The sequence below is a fragment of the Borostomias antarcticus genome, assembly GCF_949987555.1.
Source record: "Borostomias antarcticus genome assembly, chromosome: 2".
Lineage (NCBI taxonomy): Eukaryota > Metazoa > Chordata > Actinopteri > Stomiiformes > Stomiidae > Borostomias > Borostomias antarcticus.
The window spans coordinates 24,839,286-24,856,888 of NC_140235.1; the positions used below are offsets into that span (position 1 = coordinate 24,839,286).

General features: G+C 48.2%; 2 protein-coding genes across 2 annotated transcripts in view; one reads left to right on the top strand and one right to left on the bottom strand.

Moving 5' to 3' along the window:
• The window catches only part of xylb (xylulokinase homolog (H. influenzae)), a 17,346-nt gene extending 3,720 nt beyond the window's left edge, over nucleotides 1-13,626 (bottom strand). Inside the window, exons 1-17 of the mRNA XM_084450973.1 lie at nucleotides 13,522-13,626; nucleotides 12,675-12,757; nucleotides 12,435-12,504; nucleotides 12,057-12,137; nucleotides 11,752-11,838; nucleotides 11,388-11,516; nucleotides 11,155-11,220; nucleotides 10,992-11,064; nucleotides 10,670-10,788; nucleotides 9,395-9,476; nucleotides 8,129-8,169; nucleotides 6,935-7,050; nucleotides 6,502-6,617; nucleotides 6,254-6,327; nucleotides 5,737-5,833; nucleotides 2,259-2,317; nucleotides 636-723 (exon numbers count right to left, since the gene is read on the bottom strand). Of these exons, the coding sequence (XP_084307099.1) occupies nucleotides 636-723; nucleotides 2,259-2,317; nucleotides 5,737-5,833; nucleotides 6,254-6,327; nucleotides 6,502-6,617; nucleotides 6,935-7,050; nucleotides 8,129-8,169; nucleotides 9,395-9,476; nucleotides 10,670-10,788; nucleotides 10,992-11,064; nucleotides 11,155-11,220; nucleotides 11,388-11,516; nucleotides 11,752-11,838; nucleotides 12,057-12,137; nucleotides 12,435-12,504; nucleotides 12,675-12,757; nucleotides 13,522-13,575 (1,435 nt within the window). The 5' untranslated portion in view covers nucleotides 13,576-13,626. The remainder of the gene's footprint in view (nucleotides 1-635; nucleotides 724-2,258; nucleotides 2,318-5,736; nucleotides 5,834-6,253; nucleotides 6,328-6,501; nucleotides 6,618-6,934; nucleotides 7,051-8,128; nucleotides 8,170-9,394; nucleotides 9,477-10,669; nucleotides 10,789-10,991; nucleotides 11,065-11,154; nucleotides 11,221-11,387; nucleotides 11,517-11,751; nucleotides 11,839-12,056; nucleotides 12,138-12,434; nucleotides 12,505-12,674; nucleotides 12,758-13,521) is intronic.
• Nucleotides 13,627-15,191: 1,565 nt separating this feature from the next.
• Nucleotides 15,192-16,787, top strand: LOC311321932 (uncharacterized protein; the record flags this gene model as incomplete). Its single annotated transcript, XM_084453947.1, has 3 exons — nucleotides 15,192-15,342; nucleotides 16,069-16,175; nucleotides 16,356-16,787. The coding sequence occupies 3 exons, from the start codon at nucleotides 15,192-15,194 to the stop codon at nucleotides 16,719-16,721; spliced, it is 624 nt and encodes a 207-aa protein (XP_084310073.1). The 3' UTR covers nucleotides 16,722-16,787.
• Nucleotides 16,788-17,603: the final 816 nt, after the last annotated feature.

A 17,603-nucleotide genomic window follows, 5' to 3' on the forward strand; every position in this document is an offset into this window, starting at 1 on the left:
TGAAAGACTGTCAAAGCGTTGCCACCGTTACCATCTTCCTTTCAAACTGGAGAGCACCCCAGCCCCAACCCAAGCTCTGTTCCAGCTCTTTGAAGTTGATCTGAAATCAGTTCCTAGGATGATCAGTGTCTCGATCTCATCTCTTCCTGTCTCTCTCTCTCTCTCTCTCTCTCTCTCTCTCTCTCTCTCTCTCTCTCCTCCTGGCAGGCCTTTGAAGTGTCGGACTTGAATTCTTTAATGTAGAATGTTTTAGCTTGTCTTTATTTATTAACAGTTGACACTTGTCATTAAGTAGACTAGCATATTCTCTAACCATGAAGAGGACTTGCTTGTCTGTTCGACTCATTTCATTCAGTGCTATGAGGAAAGACCAGCAGACAGCCACACCCAGCTGGAACAGAGGCTGAAGCTGGTCTTGGATCAGATTTGCATTTGGAAAGACAAGGTGAGGCGGGGAGGTCGAACTGATCCCATAAAATATATATCAACCATCGAATCAAATTCCTCGTATGTGAAATTGTACTTTCAAATTGTGAATTGGAGTCAAATTTATGCAACCAAAGGATACGTTTATCAATTAAAGAGCCGAGTGATTTCTGATGTAATACTTCCAGCTGGTCTCAGATCTGTCTCACCGTGCATAGCCCTGTAGGCGCAGCCCAGACAGGCAGAGTTGGCCACGTCGATGGTGTACACTGGAGCACCAAACACATCAGACAGAACCTGTATAGGGAGAACAGAACATATATGTAACATACTGTGCATACAGTACTGAACAGGAAAACCTATATGTGATGATGTTTGACCTGGAGAACATACATGTAACATGTATGCATGGAGAATTGAACTGGTTAAACTCACTCCGCAGTATAAATACCGCCCACCCGCACCAGCAAACCGCTATAGCTTTTCGGTGGCGTAGCCGACTAAGGCGCCGTTAATGAGAGGCGTTCATGTGCGTTGGCAAGTCAGTAGCCTGGCCCCAGCCCCTGAATCTTCGATTTTTCGCATTTCCATATTCAGACTATTGTTTGGTAGAGTGAAGAGAGAGAGGGGGGGGTGAAAGAGGGAGAGAGCGAGAGAATAATTGTCTGTACCATTTTCTATACATTATGCATGGCCAGCTTCACCTATTCACATGAACCCTTAGTTTGACAAAACTATATGTTGTGTGTATGGTTGTGTGCATGCATGTGTATGTGTGCATGTATGCGTGTTTGTGCGCGTGCATGCGTGTGCGTGTGTGTTTGTGTGTGTGTGTATGTCGACGTGTTTGAGGTATAATATATAATCGCCCAACGACATTCTCAGTCAGATCACACCGAGCAGAAATGGGACACTGGGCTGATTAGCATAGGGTCTCCTCTAGTTTATGGTTTGGTTCAGGAGCCAATCTAAGTTCATTATTGCTCCAAACCGACATATTTCTGCAGAACTCTAATGACATTAGGCTGCAGTAACCTAGTTAGGACTGGAGGAGATACGAGGTTACGTTTGGTAATAAAGAAATGATTGGGACTCAAACACATTAATCTGCTGCATCTCTGAGTGAGAGCTGCTGCAAACCTAATAGGTCTGCTTTATAGGGGGCTGCAAAGACGTGTGGATCAACATGCAGTCCTGCATCTGTGTGTGTGTGTGTGTGTGTGTGTGTGTGTGTGTGTGTGTGTGTGTTCTCTAGGGGGCTTGACATTGCCGTGAATTCAAATGGCCCCATTGACCATCCTGGCACCAGACTGTCATCTATCATACAGCTAAATCTCCACAATAGAGTTCATAGATGCAATAGAAATGGATGCGCCTTCCTCAAAAAATAGACTTTGTTGTGGTGCTAAACCAAAATTGTGAACATCAAAAAGGACATCAAAGATGCATGGTAGCACTCACCAATAAAAGATACATGGACAGATCCTCTATGTCACCGGTTTTATTTTTGCCGTCAATGGATCATGCTAACGTTTTGGCCAGAGGCCTTCCTCAGAGCATCTGAGGAAGGCCTCTGGCCGAAACGTTAGCATGCAAGCAACACTCCTCTGCTTTGAGGGGTTGGCGTTGGCAGTGTTGCCAGATTTGGCTACCTTTGATGACATTGGGCAGTTGGGAAATTGTCAATGCGATCTGGCAACACTGATGTGAGTTGAAAGCGCAGATGAGTTAGAAGCACTGTACCAAAGTGAATTGCTTCAGTTTTGCACTTTGTCACTGAAAAGAGTTAAGTGTTTGTAGAGACAGAGGAAGAAAAAAGTGACATCGCTGACCTGTAGGATGTCCTGATTGGAGGAGGCCCCTCCTGTTGCCAAAACCCTGGTACCTGGAACTGAGGAGAGAGAGAGAGAGAGAGAGAGAGAGAGAGAGAGTGTTAATCGCAACATGAAACCCCAGTAGATCTGTTGACTTGGATGGAGGGAATAGGTTTATTGGACAGAAATATAGGGCTATGGTGGGTTAGGGTTGGTCTCTCCTCTCCCCTCTTCTCCTCTCCTCTCTAATTCCATACAGAGACACTACTGCTAACACTACCGTGTCTTCTGTGCATGTCAACAGTAAGGCTAACGAGAGTCCTGCTGTAATATATACCCAATAATATGTCTCCATGCGGTTCCTTATCCAGTCGAGAGCAGCGTGAGAGCAGATGAGTTGAGCCATCTCTGTTCAGGTGGGCAAGGCAAGGCAGGGTAATAGCAGGCGGACCCCCCTCCTCCGAGGTCTATTAAAGCCAGTCACGCTACAGTAGCTATGCTAGCCGTGGGCCGCCAGTAGGAGAGAAATACATCCTGATTGGAGGAGCTACAGTAGACCTATCTTTCTCTCTTTATTCCTCCTGTGCCTGAGTTGCTTCTTCTCAAATCCTTCAATTAACACAGACGGTGGCCGGCACAGCGAGCCGAGCGCACAGAGGAAAGCCAACTAGGGACAAACAAACACAACCGCAGCCAGGATGGCCGGACTGGCAGTGTGAAGAAAGGACGCATGGATGTAAGACTAAAGGAAGGAGAGAGCGAGGCTTCTGAATAATATTCATCTCTCATTCTCTCTCGCTCTCTAGGTGTTATCTCTCTAGATGTTATCTCTCTAGGTGTTATCTAGAGAGCGAGAGAGAATGAGAAAGAGAGAGAGAGATTTATCATGGCAAAAACCAAATCCCCTATGAAGACCTATGCATAAACCATATCCCCTAGAGCATGGGTTCCCAAACTCCATCAATGTGGACCTCCCCTCAGAAGAACAATGACAAAACAGTGACACACCCGCGCCCCCCCCCCCCCCCCCAACCCCCCAAATTTGTCCATTATGCAATGCAGCGTTAGCTAGCCCATAACGTTACACAGCTAAGTTAGCTCGGTGGCACCTGTTGCTAGTTAACGTTATGACATTTTTGCACAATACATTCATGCCTGCGGGGGGAGGCTCTCTCTGCACTATCCACAAATTTAGTATACATCTCTCCCATTATTTATTTTGATTTTCTGACCTTTACAATCATGTTTCATTCATAAAAACCATAGACATTTCAAAAATAAAAAACATGTTTTTCCTTCTTTTTTTTCTAACCATCCCTCCGTGCCTCCCTTGAATTTCTTTGGGGCCCCACAGGGGAGGCCCCCGCCTCACAGTTTGGGAATGCCTGCCCTAGAGGGAAATGTCAACACCTGACACAACATGACATCACACCAGCCCACAGTCACAGCTAGGTTCAAAGGTAGCCGGCCAAACCTCCCCAGCCCCCCGTCACGTCACAGTATCTTCTCATCCGGTTCTAGATTTACAGAGGAGGTTTTGTACTCTGTTCGGTCCCGGTGTGAGACCAGATAGCCAACTGCTCAGTCACAGTGGTGGTGGATTACAGTATCATCTACCGGCTCAGTCACAATCTGGGCTACCAGCTGGTGCTTCAGCATGTCCCACCCATCATCTCATAGCAGATCAATAGTACCTGCAGATCAATACACTGCTGCAATCACACACACACACACGTGCGCGCGCACACACACACACACACGCGCGATTCCTGCGTGTGAAGCGGGCCCGTCGGTGACACGACCGTGGGTGTGAGCGCGGCGGACCGGCGAGGATGAACGCCAGCCCGGGTGTTTACGATGTCCCCTGGCGGCTGACCCCGAGTCTACCTACAGGACAGGGCCCTCCTCTCTGCCCAACACGGCACGCCGGAATCAGGCTGCTCCCTGAGGGCACCACAGAGAGCCAGTAGCGGTGGCTCTACATCAGGAAGAGAGGAACTGGCTAGACTGTCAAAGATCTACTATAACATGGAGGGGGGTGGGGGTGGTGGGGTGGGGGGGGGGGGAGGGAATAAGATAAAGAAACGGGGAGGGAGATACAGTTACAGTTTGACAGAGACTCTGCCAAGCCAGACGAGAGTATTTCATTTAAAGCCCGGTAGGCCACTTGCCCTGTTAGTAGTTAAAATAACAGATCACAACATGATTACCCGCTCTCGCTCTGACTCCCACTTGAGTGCCTTGTCATCCGAGAGTTTTATGACGAGAGTGTAAAGTGTTGGCACTGGGTGGGGCTCCGCAGGCCCTGGCACACAGCTCTCTCTCTCTCTCTCTCCCTCCCTCCCTCCCTCCCTCCCTCATGCCTCAGAGAAGCTCCAGCTCTGACGGTGCTCTCGCTCTCTCTCAATCAGGCAGTCCACAGGGTTGCAGAGAGAGAGAGAGAGCACTGTCAGAGAGAGAGAGAGAAAGGAGAGAGAGAGAAAGGGGGGGCAGTGTAGCGAATGTTCTAGGGTTAAAGCTATGACTATGACCGGTATAATTTATGATTATACCGCGGTTATCACAAATATGAAGGGAAATGGATTTTATCAACTCGTATATGGGGCACCACCCTGTTTTGTACAGGAAAACAAGATAACCTTTATCAATAGTCTAATTTATTCATCAATCTCATTCTGTAGGTGGAGTCCTTGAACTCAATCAAGTGACCTAAGATAATGTGATGGCGTTCGGACGTGGTCAAATGTTAATAATGTTTATTGAAATTATACTAATCAATTATCAAAATAATATTATAACACAATTCAAATAACAGATGGAAAAACAAAAAACAGATGGAAAAACGCATGTGGCAATATGAAAACACAGCCGAAATGAAAAGAATGATGTCATGGGTTATCACAGCCTATCCTAAGTCTCCTAAGCTTACAACACTTTGGCATCTCACACCACAATCATAGGAGACTGTTGGATACAACCTTAGTAGCGGTGTGTTAGCGCGTTGTTGTCTGGCTCGAAGCATGGAGGAGGCACGTGACTGAAGTTCGCTCGGTTTGATGAAAGGGGCAGCGCGCCTGCGCTCCCGTTGAAACAGCGAAGTTGATGTTCGCAGAGTTCAAAGTTCAGTTTCAGAGTTCACAAGTTGCAAATAACTCATTCAAAACCTCTGCTCTCGCTAGAGGTGGATCTTTGAAGAGTTGGTGGAAATTCCTAAGCCCTGTGTTGACTACAGGGTTCTCAGATAGCGGTTCAGCATTCCACAGATTCAGGCTGATTTGATCAACCGGCACACAGCTTGAACTGTTTTGTGGTCAGTAGAACGGTCAGAAGACTGTGTCATGTCCTATACCACTACAGCAGATAGATAAAAAGAAAAAAAATATAAAGAGCGTGTGTGTGTGTGTGTGTGTGAGAGAGAGAGAGAGAGAGAGAGAGAGAGAGAGATCAGAAGAGAGAAAAGACAAAGTGGGAGGGAGCGGCGATGTCATCCACTCACTGATCTTGTACCCCAGCCTCTCAGCATGGAGCCTCTTGGCCAGGAACTGCCCCTCCAGCAGGGCCCTCACCTCCACCTGGGGGGGGAACCCTGCGACCTGGGGGGGGAGAGAGTTATGGATGGAGATGGGCGCTAGCGAAGGGTTAGGGGCACTCGTGAAGGGTTAGGGGCACTAGTGAAGGGTTAGGGGCACTTGTGAAGGGTTAGGGGCACTCGTGAAGGGTTAGGGGCACTAGTGAAGGGTTAGGGGCACTTGTGAAGGGTTAGGGGCACTCGTGAAGGGTTAGGGGCACTAGTGAAGGGTTAGGGGCACTAGTGAAGGCCACCAGCTGAGAGACCTCACATTGTCTCACCTCGTGACATCATGACCTATACTGCCCCCCCCCTCCCTCCTCTTCTATCCTCCCACCTCCTCCTCTCTTCTCCTCCCCTCTCCTCCCTTCGCGCCTCTTATACCCGCCCGCCCCTTCACTCCTCCCCATCTCTTCCTCTCCTCCTCCTCCTCCCCTCCTCCTACCTTGTTGTTCTCCTGGTCAAATCTGTGAACCCCCACGGCAGACGGGGTGATCTCCATGGCATCAAAATAGATCCCTGAAAACAGACCACGCCCCCACAGTAATTTCATTTGTTCTTTGTCATTATTGTGAATTTTAAATTGTGTGAAATAGACACAACTAAACTAAAATGCTGTATACATGACCAACACACACACACACACACACACACGCGTGTATAAAACACACAAACACGTGTGACCATCAGTACCTATGTTGCCATGGTTCCCCGTCGGAGTGGACCTGAGGACAGAGGAGAAGGCTTCCCATGATCCTTCAGCACACTCGTTCCTGATTCGCTCTCTGGTCAGGGAGCCGTTCTTGAAGCTGGAGGCCAAGGGACATGCGCACACACACACACACACACACACACACACACACACACATCAAACATCACAACAGTATCTATGGGGTGTGAAAAGTGCCACTTTGGTTGTATCTTTGTGTGTGTGTGTGTGCCTGCCTGTCTCTCCCTGTGTGTGTGTGTGTGTGTGTGTGTGTGCCTGCCTGTCTCTCCCTGTGTGTGTGTGTGTGTGTGTGTGTGTGTGTGTGTGTGTGTGTGTGTGTGTGTGTGTGTGTGTGTGTGTGTGTGTGTTAGAATGTATGTGCATGCATGTGTATATCATGTGTTTGTGCATGTGTACCAGATCAAAGCCATGTATGAGAGGCAGTCCACAGGGTTGCAGAAGATGTGTCCTTCTGTGGTGGGCTGAGGGTCTTTGATCCACAGGAAGACTGTGTCACTGGTGCCCAGGCTCACCTACACACACACACACAGACACACATACACATACACACAGAAGCAATACAATAGTTTTATACAATTCATACATTTGTTTCATCAGGTTGAATTATGAATGGGTGTAGGTTGCAGAGGTAGCTAGCTAGAGCAGCATAGTGTCAAGGCTGGAGATTGCAGAGGTAGAGCTAGGGAAGTAGGCTACTGTTATTAGAGTCTACAGGTCATTTCTTCGAGTGAACAAAAAGTGTAATTAGCCGCTTGATGAACCCTACATTGGCTCTACCAAAACACAAATTTCATCTTTTGAACCCAGTGGGTCCGAAAAACTGTCTAGCTCCTAGTAGGACGGTACTGGGGGGGCTGAACCCCGCAAACCCCTGCATGAATGATTCATACTGCCGGCCTGATGGACGGCACCTCACGCTCATTTCCTGTCTGATGTAAATGTGACGGACCGTGTTCTGAATCTGAATCAACTGGCGCTCTTAAGAACTCAGAGAACCAGCCTTTCATTTCAAACCTTTATTTCAACTCGTTAGACACTGAGGTTTCCCTCATTTGCGGTGTCGACGAGCCTAAGTTCCCCAACTCGGATCAAACTGAATCTCTACCTGACAAGCATAGTTCGCTTGGATTTGGCCATGAAGGGACTAAGGAAAAGCCTGTAGACACATGGGGCAGTTTAATGACACAGGGCAGTTTAATGACCACGCCCACTTCACGAGACAAGTGACTTTTGAGTATTATGCAGTTGGTTAATGCCAATAACCGTTAAATATGTCAACAGGGACACAAAACACATTTGGGAAGGTTTATTCAATCAATCAAAAAAATGCAAACAGAGTTTATGTCAGTGGCCAAAATGACAGAACCATAATTTGAATGCGTTGTCCCCTAGCATGTGGACATGGTCATTAAACTGCTGTGTGTACCGGTACTACATTCTACAGGTCTTGGTTAGCTGCTAAGAGAAGCCAAAGCTAGCGTTAGTAGGTGAGATTGTGGCATTCTCTCATCTGACTGCTTAGAAAGAGCAAATGACGACGTGATTTGTGCGAACTGTCCTTTTAAGGCCAAGCAGGTGGAGGTTACTCACGGCAACGTCTCCTTCCTGTAGCCTCATCCCTGCCAGAGACCCTGGAAACAGGAAACAGGAAATAAGACAGTGTTCGTAGTTGGCTGACAGGTGACTTGACAGCTGTCAACACTGCATCACTGTTTTGCATTGACCCAGAGTGGTGATATATTTGTTGTCCATTCAAATCCAGTAGGCAGACGAGAACACTAGACACAGATACACAGGATGTTTTCAGCTAACTAGTGACCTACATTCTCAGTTCCATTTAAGGATGTAGTGTTGTTCTGGAAGCTGCTGCTGCTGCTTCTACATGTTAGATACAAACAGTATAATGTGTTTGTTCAAGGGCTAGAGTTAGAATAGTCTCAAGGCCAGACCCATGAGAGTTCTTTCGCTGATAGCTACGCTAACTACATTATTGCATGCTGCAGATCTCTCTATGGGTCTGGGACACTTCAAAAATCTGGTGTTCAAATCCTGGAAACTCATTGGTAGAGGCAGAATCCCAGCGACACCAATCAGTAACGACTTTCACGATCAGGCGTTCCCACCCATAGATATGCCCCGCCCATCTAACCTGGGCTAGCATCTCATTTGCTGTTACGACCTGTCACTCTTTCAATTTTGACTCGTCGACTCTGGCGAAGCAGCAGCCTGATCATGCTGTGTGGAGTGTGTGAGTGTATGTGTGTGTCGCCTAATGTGTGTTTGAGTGTATGTGGTGTGTGACTGTCAGGGGGCCACTGCATGTCTAGGTTCAGCTGGGACAGAGAGAGGCAGAGTTGCTCTCTACAAAGCGTGCGCGCCCACAAACACAAGTGCGCACACACACACACACACGCACACGCACACACACACACACACACACACACACACACAGCCGCTGGCTGGCAGGGTTGGTGGGTTGGCGTGCGGCCAGTGTCCGTGGTCATGGGGTTCACAGCAGCAGCCCGAGGAAGGTGACATGTGACTGTGCCTGCTGAGTCCCTATAGACTGGAATAGCAGGGTTCAGTAAGCCCCAGAGGCAGCATGGAGGACTAGCCAAGATGCTGCAATACTGACACCTGGTGGCCAGACACAGGAATGACACAGCCACACAACACAGGGCCTTGACTGAATCTTAAGACAAATCACAGACAATAGAATCCACTACAATCCAATGGAAAATAATAGAAACTAAAAGAAGCCCACAGAAGCCCATAGAATAATAGAAACAGGAAACAATAGAAACCCATAGAAACTAATAGAAACCGATGGAAATCCAGAGTGAGCGGAGCGCCTACCAGGGTTGTCTCCAGTGAAGGCCACCACTCTGCAGTCCTGTGAGAAGCCGTAGCGAGAGACATGGTAGGAGGAGACAGAACCCTGATGAGGAGAGAACGGAGAGAAGGCTTCTAAGCGTTCAGAGGCAGACACACAGAGATGACTCCGCCTACCTAACACCATTCAAACCCCCTACCCTCCACCCTGCAGCCCAGACAGAGGGTCCTCCAGACCAGAGCAAAACAGACAGGCTGACGGACAGACAGACAGACAGACAGACAGACAGACAGACAGACAGACAGACAGACAGACAGACAGACAGACAGACAGAACGTCCTCTGGACCTGGAGCAACAACAGACAAGCTGGAGGGAGACACCTACTACCCCTCCCCAGCCTCCAAGCCCCAGACAGAGCCATAAGGACAGTATGGTACCAGGACAGAGAGACAGGAGGACAGTATGGTACCAGGATAGAGAGAGAGGACAGTATGGTACCAGGACAGAGAGACAGGAGAACAGTAGGGTACCAGGACAGAGAGACAGGAGAACAGTAGGGTACCAGGACAGAGAGACAGGAGGACAGTAGGGTACCAGGACAGAGAGAGAGAACAGTATGGTACCAGGACAGAGAGACAGGAGGACAGTGTGGTACCAGGACAGAGAGACAGGAGGACAGTATGGTACCAGGACAGAGAGACAGGAGGACAGTGTGGTACCAGGACAGAGAGACAGGAGGACAGTAGGGTACCAGGACAGAGAGACAGGAGGACAGTGTGGTACCAGGACAGAAAGAGGAGGACCGTAGGGTACCAGGACAGAGAGAGGAGGACAGTATGGTACCAGGACAGAGAGACAGGAGGACAGTATAGTACCAGGACAGAGAGACAGGACAGTAGGGTACCAGGACAGAAAGAGGAGGACAGTATGGTACCAGGACAGAGAGAGAGAGGACAGTATGGTACCAGGACAGAAAGAGGAGGACAGTAGGGTACCAGGACAGAAAGAGGAGGACAGTAGGGTACCAGGACAGAGAGACAGGAGGACAGTATGGTACCAGGACAGAAAGAGGAGGACAGTATGGTACCAGGACAGAAAGAGGAGGACAGTAGGGTACCAGGACAGAAAGAGGAGGACAGTAGGGTACCAGGACAGAAAGAGGAGGACCGTAGGGTACCAGGACAGAAAGAGGAGGACAGTAGGGTACCAGGACAGAAAGAGGAGGACCGTAGGGTACCAGGACAGAAAGAGGAGGACAGTAGGGTACCAGGACAGAAAGAGGAGGACAGTAGGGTACCAGGACAGCTGTCGAAGGTTGTGGAGGTCCCAGTAGGTCCTCTAGACCAGGAACAGCAGCAGACAGACAGGAAGGAGACCAGCTCCTGGTGGAGATGTCCATCAGATTCATTCCTGAACCTGGGCAGGACACACGCACACGCACACGCACACGCACACGCACACGCACACGCACACGCACACGCACACACACACACACACACACACACACACACACACCTGAACAACAGACCAGAACCTGACACAGTAGTACATACTTAAAGCTCTTTAGAAGTGAATGTCTACATGTCATGTATGAAGATTAGACCATTATCAGGACTTACCATCACTGTAATCAATAGCAGCATAGTCTCCCAGGAAGAGAGACGCAGCGAAGCTACTGACCAATGAGATTCTCTGGAACAATAAATAAAGTAAGATGTCACTTTAGACCAATCAGCTGGACGGTCCTATGTTCTTAATAGGTTAAACTAGTCACATGATCACCTCCGTTTCCTGGTATTGGTCAGTCTTGGTCTTGTAGATCTTAGCGATCTGGTTACCAGTGAAACGCTGTGAGAGATCAGTGAGATGGATAAGATGAGTTTCACAACAGCTTTACAAGAGTCACATTCATACATTCATACATTTAGTCATTCATCCATTAAATTGCTCAGTCAGTCATTCATTAAGTTCTCCACTCACTCATTCACTCACTCAGTGCCCTCCATCCTCCTCACCTCATAGGCCCGTGAGCCTGTGATGTCGGCCAGCCTCTGAGCGCCCCCTACTGCAGCCTCCAGGTACTGACACTGCTCGGAGGTGCTGGAGTCCATCCACACCGGGCTGTCCGACACTGAGAAGCTGTCCTGGAGAAACAGATAATTAACCTATAACAGAATTACTACCCTCACCCTAACCCTAACCCTGTAGGGTCAGATAATTAACCCTATAACAGCCTTATTACCCTACCCCTAACCCTGTAGGAACACAGCACATCTACATACAGTAACTCTACACTTCTAACAGCCTTATTACTGTTGTCATTATTCGCCCACACAGTTACAGGTGTGCAGAGTGAATGGAGAGACCGGCCATGTGTACCTGCAGCAGCTGATGCAGACTCTTCGCTGGGTCCAGCTGTCTGAGCACCTGTCTGGATCCACTCCTCCAGTACACACTACCGTGTTGCTGCACGCACACACACGCACACGCACACACACACACGCACACACACACACACACATAAACACACACACACACAGGGACAGACAGGCAGGCACACACAGAGATAAACACACAGACAGGCACGCGTGCACATACACACACACACACGGAAAGGAAGGGGGGGTGTTTAAAGGGACATTACACCCACTGTCGACATTCCTCGGTCTGACCCACAGACACACCTGTCCGCTGCCAGAGAGGGCCTTCACACGGGAGAAGTCGAATCCAGTGCTCCTCATCTTCTCCAGCAGCAGGTCCAGGGCCTGAGGGAGCAGCTTCACTTAATACTTCATAGCAAAACTTCCTGGTTAATAACTTACTTCATACCTCTAGTTCCTACTGTACTACAGCTACTGTCCTGTTCTGGTTAGAGAGAGGAGAAGAGAGCAGAGCAGAGGAGAGAGGGCTTGAGGTCAGGGGTGAAAGCTCAGAAGCATATGTTGACTCATGGTGACTACTACAGTATGTGCTCTACTTTCAAGTGAAGACAGGGAGGTTGGGGGAGGGGGGTGGTGAGAGGTTATGGTTAGTAAGGACTCGTACGGTACGGGCTGCCCTACCTTCACCCACATGAGGACAGGGGAGGTGACCGTCAGTCTGTCCACCTGGATGTGGACTCCTCCCTGGGTCCTGGGGAGAGAGAAGGGAGAGGGGAGAGAGGAGAGGAGAGGAGAAAGAGAGAGAGGATGGACCCTCAGGAGACGACCATAAGAAAATGTTCATCTTATAAACACTGTTACCTGACTAACACTAACACTTGATCAAGTTTCTCATCCCGCTTCACTGTAGCTTATTATTACCTGAACTCTGGCAGCTCGCTGTCAAATTGAACATTGTTCTGGTGGACCACATTCAGATCTGCGTCCACAGCCACCACCTTCAGCTGAAAACAAAATGGTGGTCTAGGTTAGGAGGAGTATTGGTACAGCTGTAGAGGCTAGAAGGGCCCCGGAGTAGAATGGACTATAGGCCTACTTTTACGGAGACACTTTTTAGTGTAGCCTACAAAGCAATACGGCTGCTGGCTGCCAGCCCTAGTGTTGTGCACACTACTGCATCTTGTGTGGTGGTTTTCTTCGTAGCATCATCGATCGAGAATAATGCAATGATACACATTTTACACATCTGATGATTGATTGATTGATTGATTGATTGTTAGTCTATGGTGACAACGTTTGAGGGTCCGCACACTGTAGCTCCCATTAATGGGAGCTACAGTGTGCGGACTCTTATTTTCATTTGATACATATGCTTTTTTAGTCCAGCACCTGCCTTATTAATTCATTTGGGATGTGCGCGACCTACTTCTGATTTTACAACGTTTGAGGGCCATGAGCGAGTAGCTTACAGAAAACATGATTGAAAACATAATAACCTTAACGACAGCGTGAGTTGTTTATTTCTACGAATGTATTCCAATATCCTATCCTATGCTTCAATTGACCTCTATAGACTGCGACAATTTAAGAATGAACTTCTCTACCAAAAATGATCTAGCCCTACTTTCTAGGTCTAGCTCTGCTGACAGTTGTCAGACACTGGACATTTCTTTCCGCTCGCTCTGCACGCATTCAGTGAGCAGGCTTGCGCGAGCAATCAGACAAATAGCGTCGTATCAGGTGAGCGTGCCAGATCGACCAGGTCTACCTGTTGAGTGCTGAAGTCAAACCCCAGGTACAAAGAATCTGCGGGCCGCGCCATATCGGAGATTAAACACTGAAATACTGTAACTACTTATTTCTCTCTTCTTCCTTACGGCCAACAAATAGTTAATGATTTAAAGGCGCCACACTCTGAAAAGTAGAGCGAGAGAGTGAGAGTCATGTGCCGGACTCTCCTGTCAGCAACAGGAAACCCATGTCCCTCCTGGGACAATTCATGGAAGTGAAGGAATTCCACGGGAAATTTGATAAAGCATCTAGGCTATATAGCCTACTATAAAACATCTATAGGCCTAATATACTATAACCAAGGGACTATGTTTATATGAACTACAACTGCTTACAAAGTCATCATGAGATGGTGGCTGGACCTAACATTTAGGGACTACTTCTGCTTTATATCAGACCTGTATAATTATACACCTGTTTTATGATGTTGCCTGTTACACTTCTCACCCTCTACTTCAACAACCCACTGTGTCAACATGCTGCCTGCCCAACCAGCAAGTAGGTCATTGTACATCACTATCTTTATCTCTATCTCTCTCTCTCCCTCTCTCTATCCCTCCCTCGCTGTCTCCCCCTTGACGTCTCTCTTTCTCTCTCCCAGCCCCCCCCCCTTCTCCTATCATCCTCTATGTCTCTGTCTCTCATCCACACTGAACATCAGCACGCGTGCCCTGCAAGGAGGAATTATGTACATGGTATATATGGATATGAATAAATAAACCACCTGAGGGGTGGGGTCAGTTATGTACATGCTATTATAATAAATAATCCTGTGTGTGTGTGTGTGTGTGTGTGTGTGTGTGTGTGTGTGTGTGTGTGTGTGTATACGTGTATACTACCGCATCGTGAGTATCCTGCCTGGAGGCATCACAGCCTGGTACGGCAACACCACCGCCCATGACAGGCACGCCATCCAGAGGGTGGCGAAGACGGCGCAGAAGATAATCTCTACAACCTACGCTGCTTCAGGAAGGCCTTCTCCATCACAAAAGACACCAGCCACCCCAGCTACCACCTGTTCACACCATCTCGCCGGAGAGACGGAAGATGGCTGAGCATCAGGACCGAGAAGGAGAGGTTCCACACAGCTTCTTTCCTGACGCGGACCGCAAGCTCAACAGCCAACAGCTGCAGTAGACTGACCCTGAAGACACACCCTGGACAGTTCACCTCACCCAGTCATATGATCAAATAACTTGCTTTCATTACAGCCATGATGTATTCAACTTAAATTCAGCCTCGGGGATTCCTGTCAGTAGGCTATGAGGCCAGTCCCATAGACTGTGTGGAGACATACTGTAGGCCTATATTTACTGTAGGCCTACTATATTTTCTTATCATAAGGTATTCCACATTTTCTTTTGATAACTCTTGTGTTCCCAGTCCTAGAGAGTAAACTGTGTAGTTGTTGGTCTGACAGAAAAGGTACACCTTCAGTTGTCTTCCAGTATTTGCACAGCATTCAGCCACACTGCAAACAGAGCGGGAGCGGTTATAGACAGCGTACTGAAGAGGCCTACATTAGCCTACTCAGCAGACTGCTGTCTTATCAACCACAGTGCTGCGGCTATAATATTTTGATTGAGGGGAAATAAAATCCCAACTGAGATTGCAAAGAGGATGTTGTCCTGCTGCTGCTCAAACTCGATGTGTTCCTGGGAACCGACCGGGGCGGATGTGAGTCTGCTGGTGGATGAGGCGGAGCAGAGCAGGATGGACGTCGCGCTGCTGAGGGAGCAGTACAGGTGGACTAAAGAGAAACACAAGCGCGAAACGCAGGTGGTTTTATTCAGACAAGGTAAATTCACTGTCAATGAAATACTAAGTTGTTCGCGGAAGTTTATTTTGGAACTTTGTGCACAACTTCCTCAGTTGTTTCCGATAGTTTGATGTCGCGGCGTACAATTACAAGCTGCGTAGCCTACACTAGGCTACACGTTCAAAAACTGCTTGTTGTTTTGCTACACCGGCTCTTATAATGTTAAAATAAGAAGTTCTGTTGAGAGTTTGTAAAATAATCAAAGTTCAGTTTTGACAGCCCTCACCCCACCCCACGCCCACGCCCAAATCTGAAGGCATGTCATACCATTGTTAGGCAGACGATATTCAATTGTACTTTTCCTATGTATTGCATGATTTGTTTGTCTGCTATTAAGGACTGGATGGCCAGCAACTCTCCAAGTAAATGCTGACAAAACTGAAGTTCTAATTGTTGCTGCTGACTGCTTCTAAGGTGGCCTGTATTGGGTCCCTCAACTGTAATGTCCGCTCGAACCTGAGAAATCTCGGCGTCATTTTTGATCAGGCTATGCACCTTGACAAGCACATCAAGTCCCTGACCTGACCTGTACATGTTTTTTCCACCTAAGAAACATTGCAAAACATTGTTGTCCTGTTTCCTGTGTTTATTTTTGTTGATTCTTTGTAGGCATTTGTGAAGTGCGGTGCGAGTCCTCTCTGTGAGAAGTGCTGTATAAATAAAAATTTACTTACTTACTTACCCCCCCCCCCCCCCCCTCCACAGCTCCAGATACTGCAGAGGAGCCAGGTGGAGGAGGGTCCCTGTTCCGCCTGGTCCCAGTGTGCCAGTCGAGGACGGGCTCACCTGAGAGCCAGGTGTCTGAGGACCAGGTGACCCTCCCACCCGCAGACCCCCACCTGGCCTCCCCCCACCCGGACAGAAGCCCTTGGAGGACTCACCTGGGCATGCACCGACGCACCTGCCTGGCCAACGTTGTCACCCCGCCTCACCCCCCTGACTTCCACACCACCACCATTGGAGCCTCCTCCTCCGCCCCCTGCTCCTCCAAGTTTCCCTCCCTGTCAGAGAGCTGTTCTCGGGGCTCGGCCGGAGAGCGTACCCCCTCGTGGGCCTCCACCACCTCTGGGTCTTTTGAGGAGCTTGACGGCACGATGTCCGCCGAGTCTAACAGGAAGTTCTCTGCTCTGTCCAGGCAGCTGAGCTTTGGGGGGCTCAACCACCACCAGCCCTCTTCTCCCTCCTCCTCCACCCCTCACCACTACCCCTTCCCACGAAGGAAGACTCTGAGGAAGTCTGAGGCCGCCCGGAGGCTGGGCATGTATTCCTCCTCCCAGCCCACCAGGAGCTCCACAACACATGGATTTCCACAGCAGAGTAGTCCTACAGCCACAGTGGTGTACCATACTGTGAAATAGAGCATCTTACTGTATGTATTGCATTCTACAGTACTGCTTGAGATTAATACTATTCAAATAAGACCAATTACAGAGCTGGTCGTCTCTTATGACTATGTGAGAGTTTAATCTAATTGAACCTGACTCAAACAGACATTAACAGTAGGCTACAACCACAACCCTCAGTTCCTGGTTACTCTGTGTTTCAAAACTACCCGTCCCCTGAGACGAAGACTGGACTGGACCTAAGAGAAGAATCATGGATGTGTGTGTGTCTGTGTGTGTCTCTAGGTTTCCCTATTGTTAATGATATCACTAACCCTTCAGCACTATATTAAACTTTCACATGAACACTGCTGCATGTAAATATAAGGCATTGTGCTCTTTTTTGACGTACTTCACTTATTATTTTATGCAACATAATAGTTCCTGATTCTGTGTCTTATTTGCATTATCCTATGTCCTACCTTGGGCTAGCTAAAGTAGGTCATCACCAGACTGCTTCCTCCTTGAGCAGAATGAAATTGAGATGATGGTATGCATACCGAAGCCTAAGTTGTCTGACTCAACAGTCTTGTTCAGCAAAGTAACCAAGTCCTCTTACCCTGACTACAAACATTTGGATAGAGGTGTGTAGAGTTATAGTTTAGTTTCAGTGCATTGTTCTAGCAGGTGCAAAGTAGTGATTGAGTTGTCAATAGGATTATGTTCTTGGGTTGAAACAATGCCCATGATTAGCCTAGTCAAGTAGCTTAACATAGTTCTGAGGTTGTGTACAGTACAAAAATACACAAAGAGAGAATTTAAACATTGAATCATTATTGGTTTGGGTTGTAACAACACTGATTAACATTAGCTAAGTGAAGTGAACAAAGTGGACGTCGCAGCTGTCCAGTGGAAAGA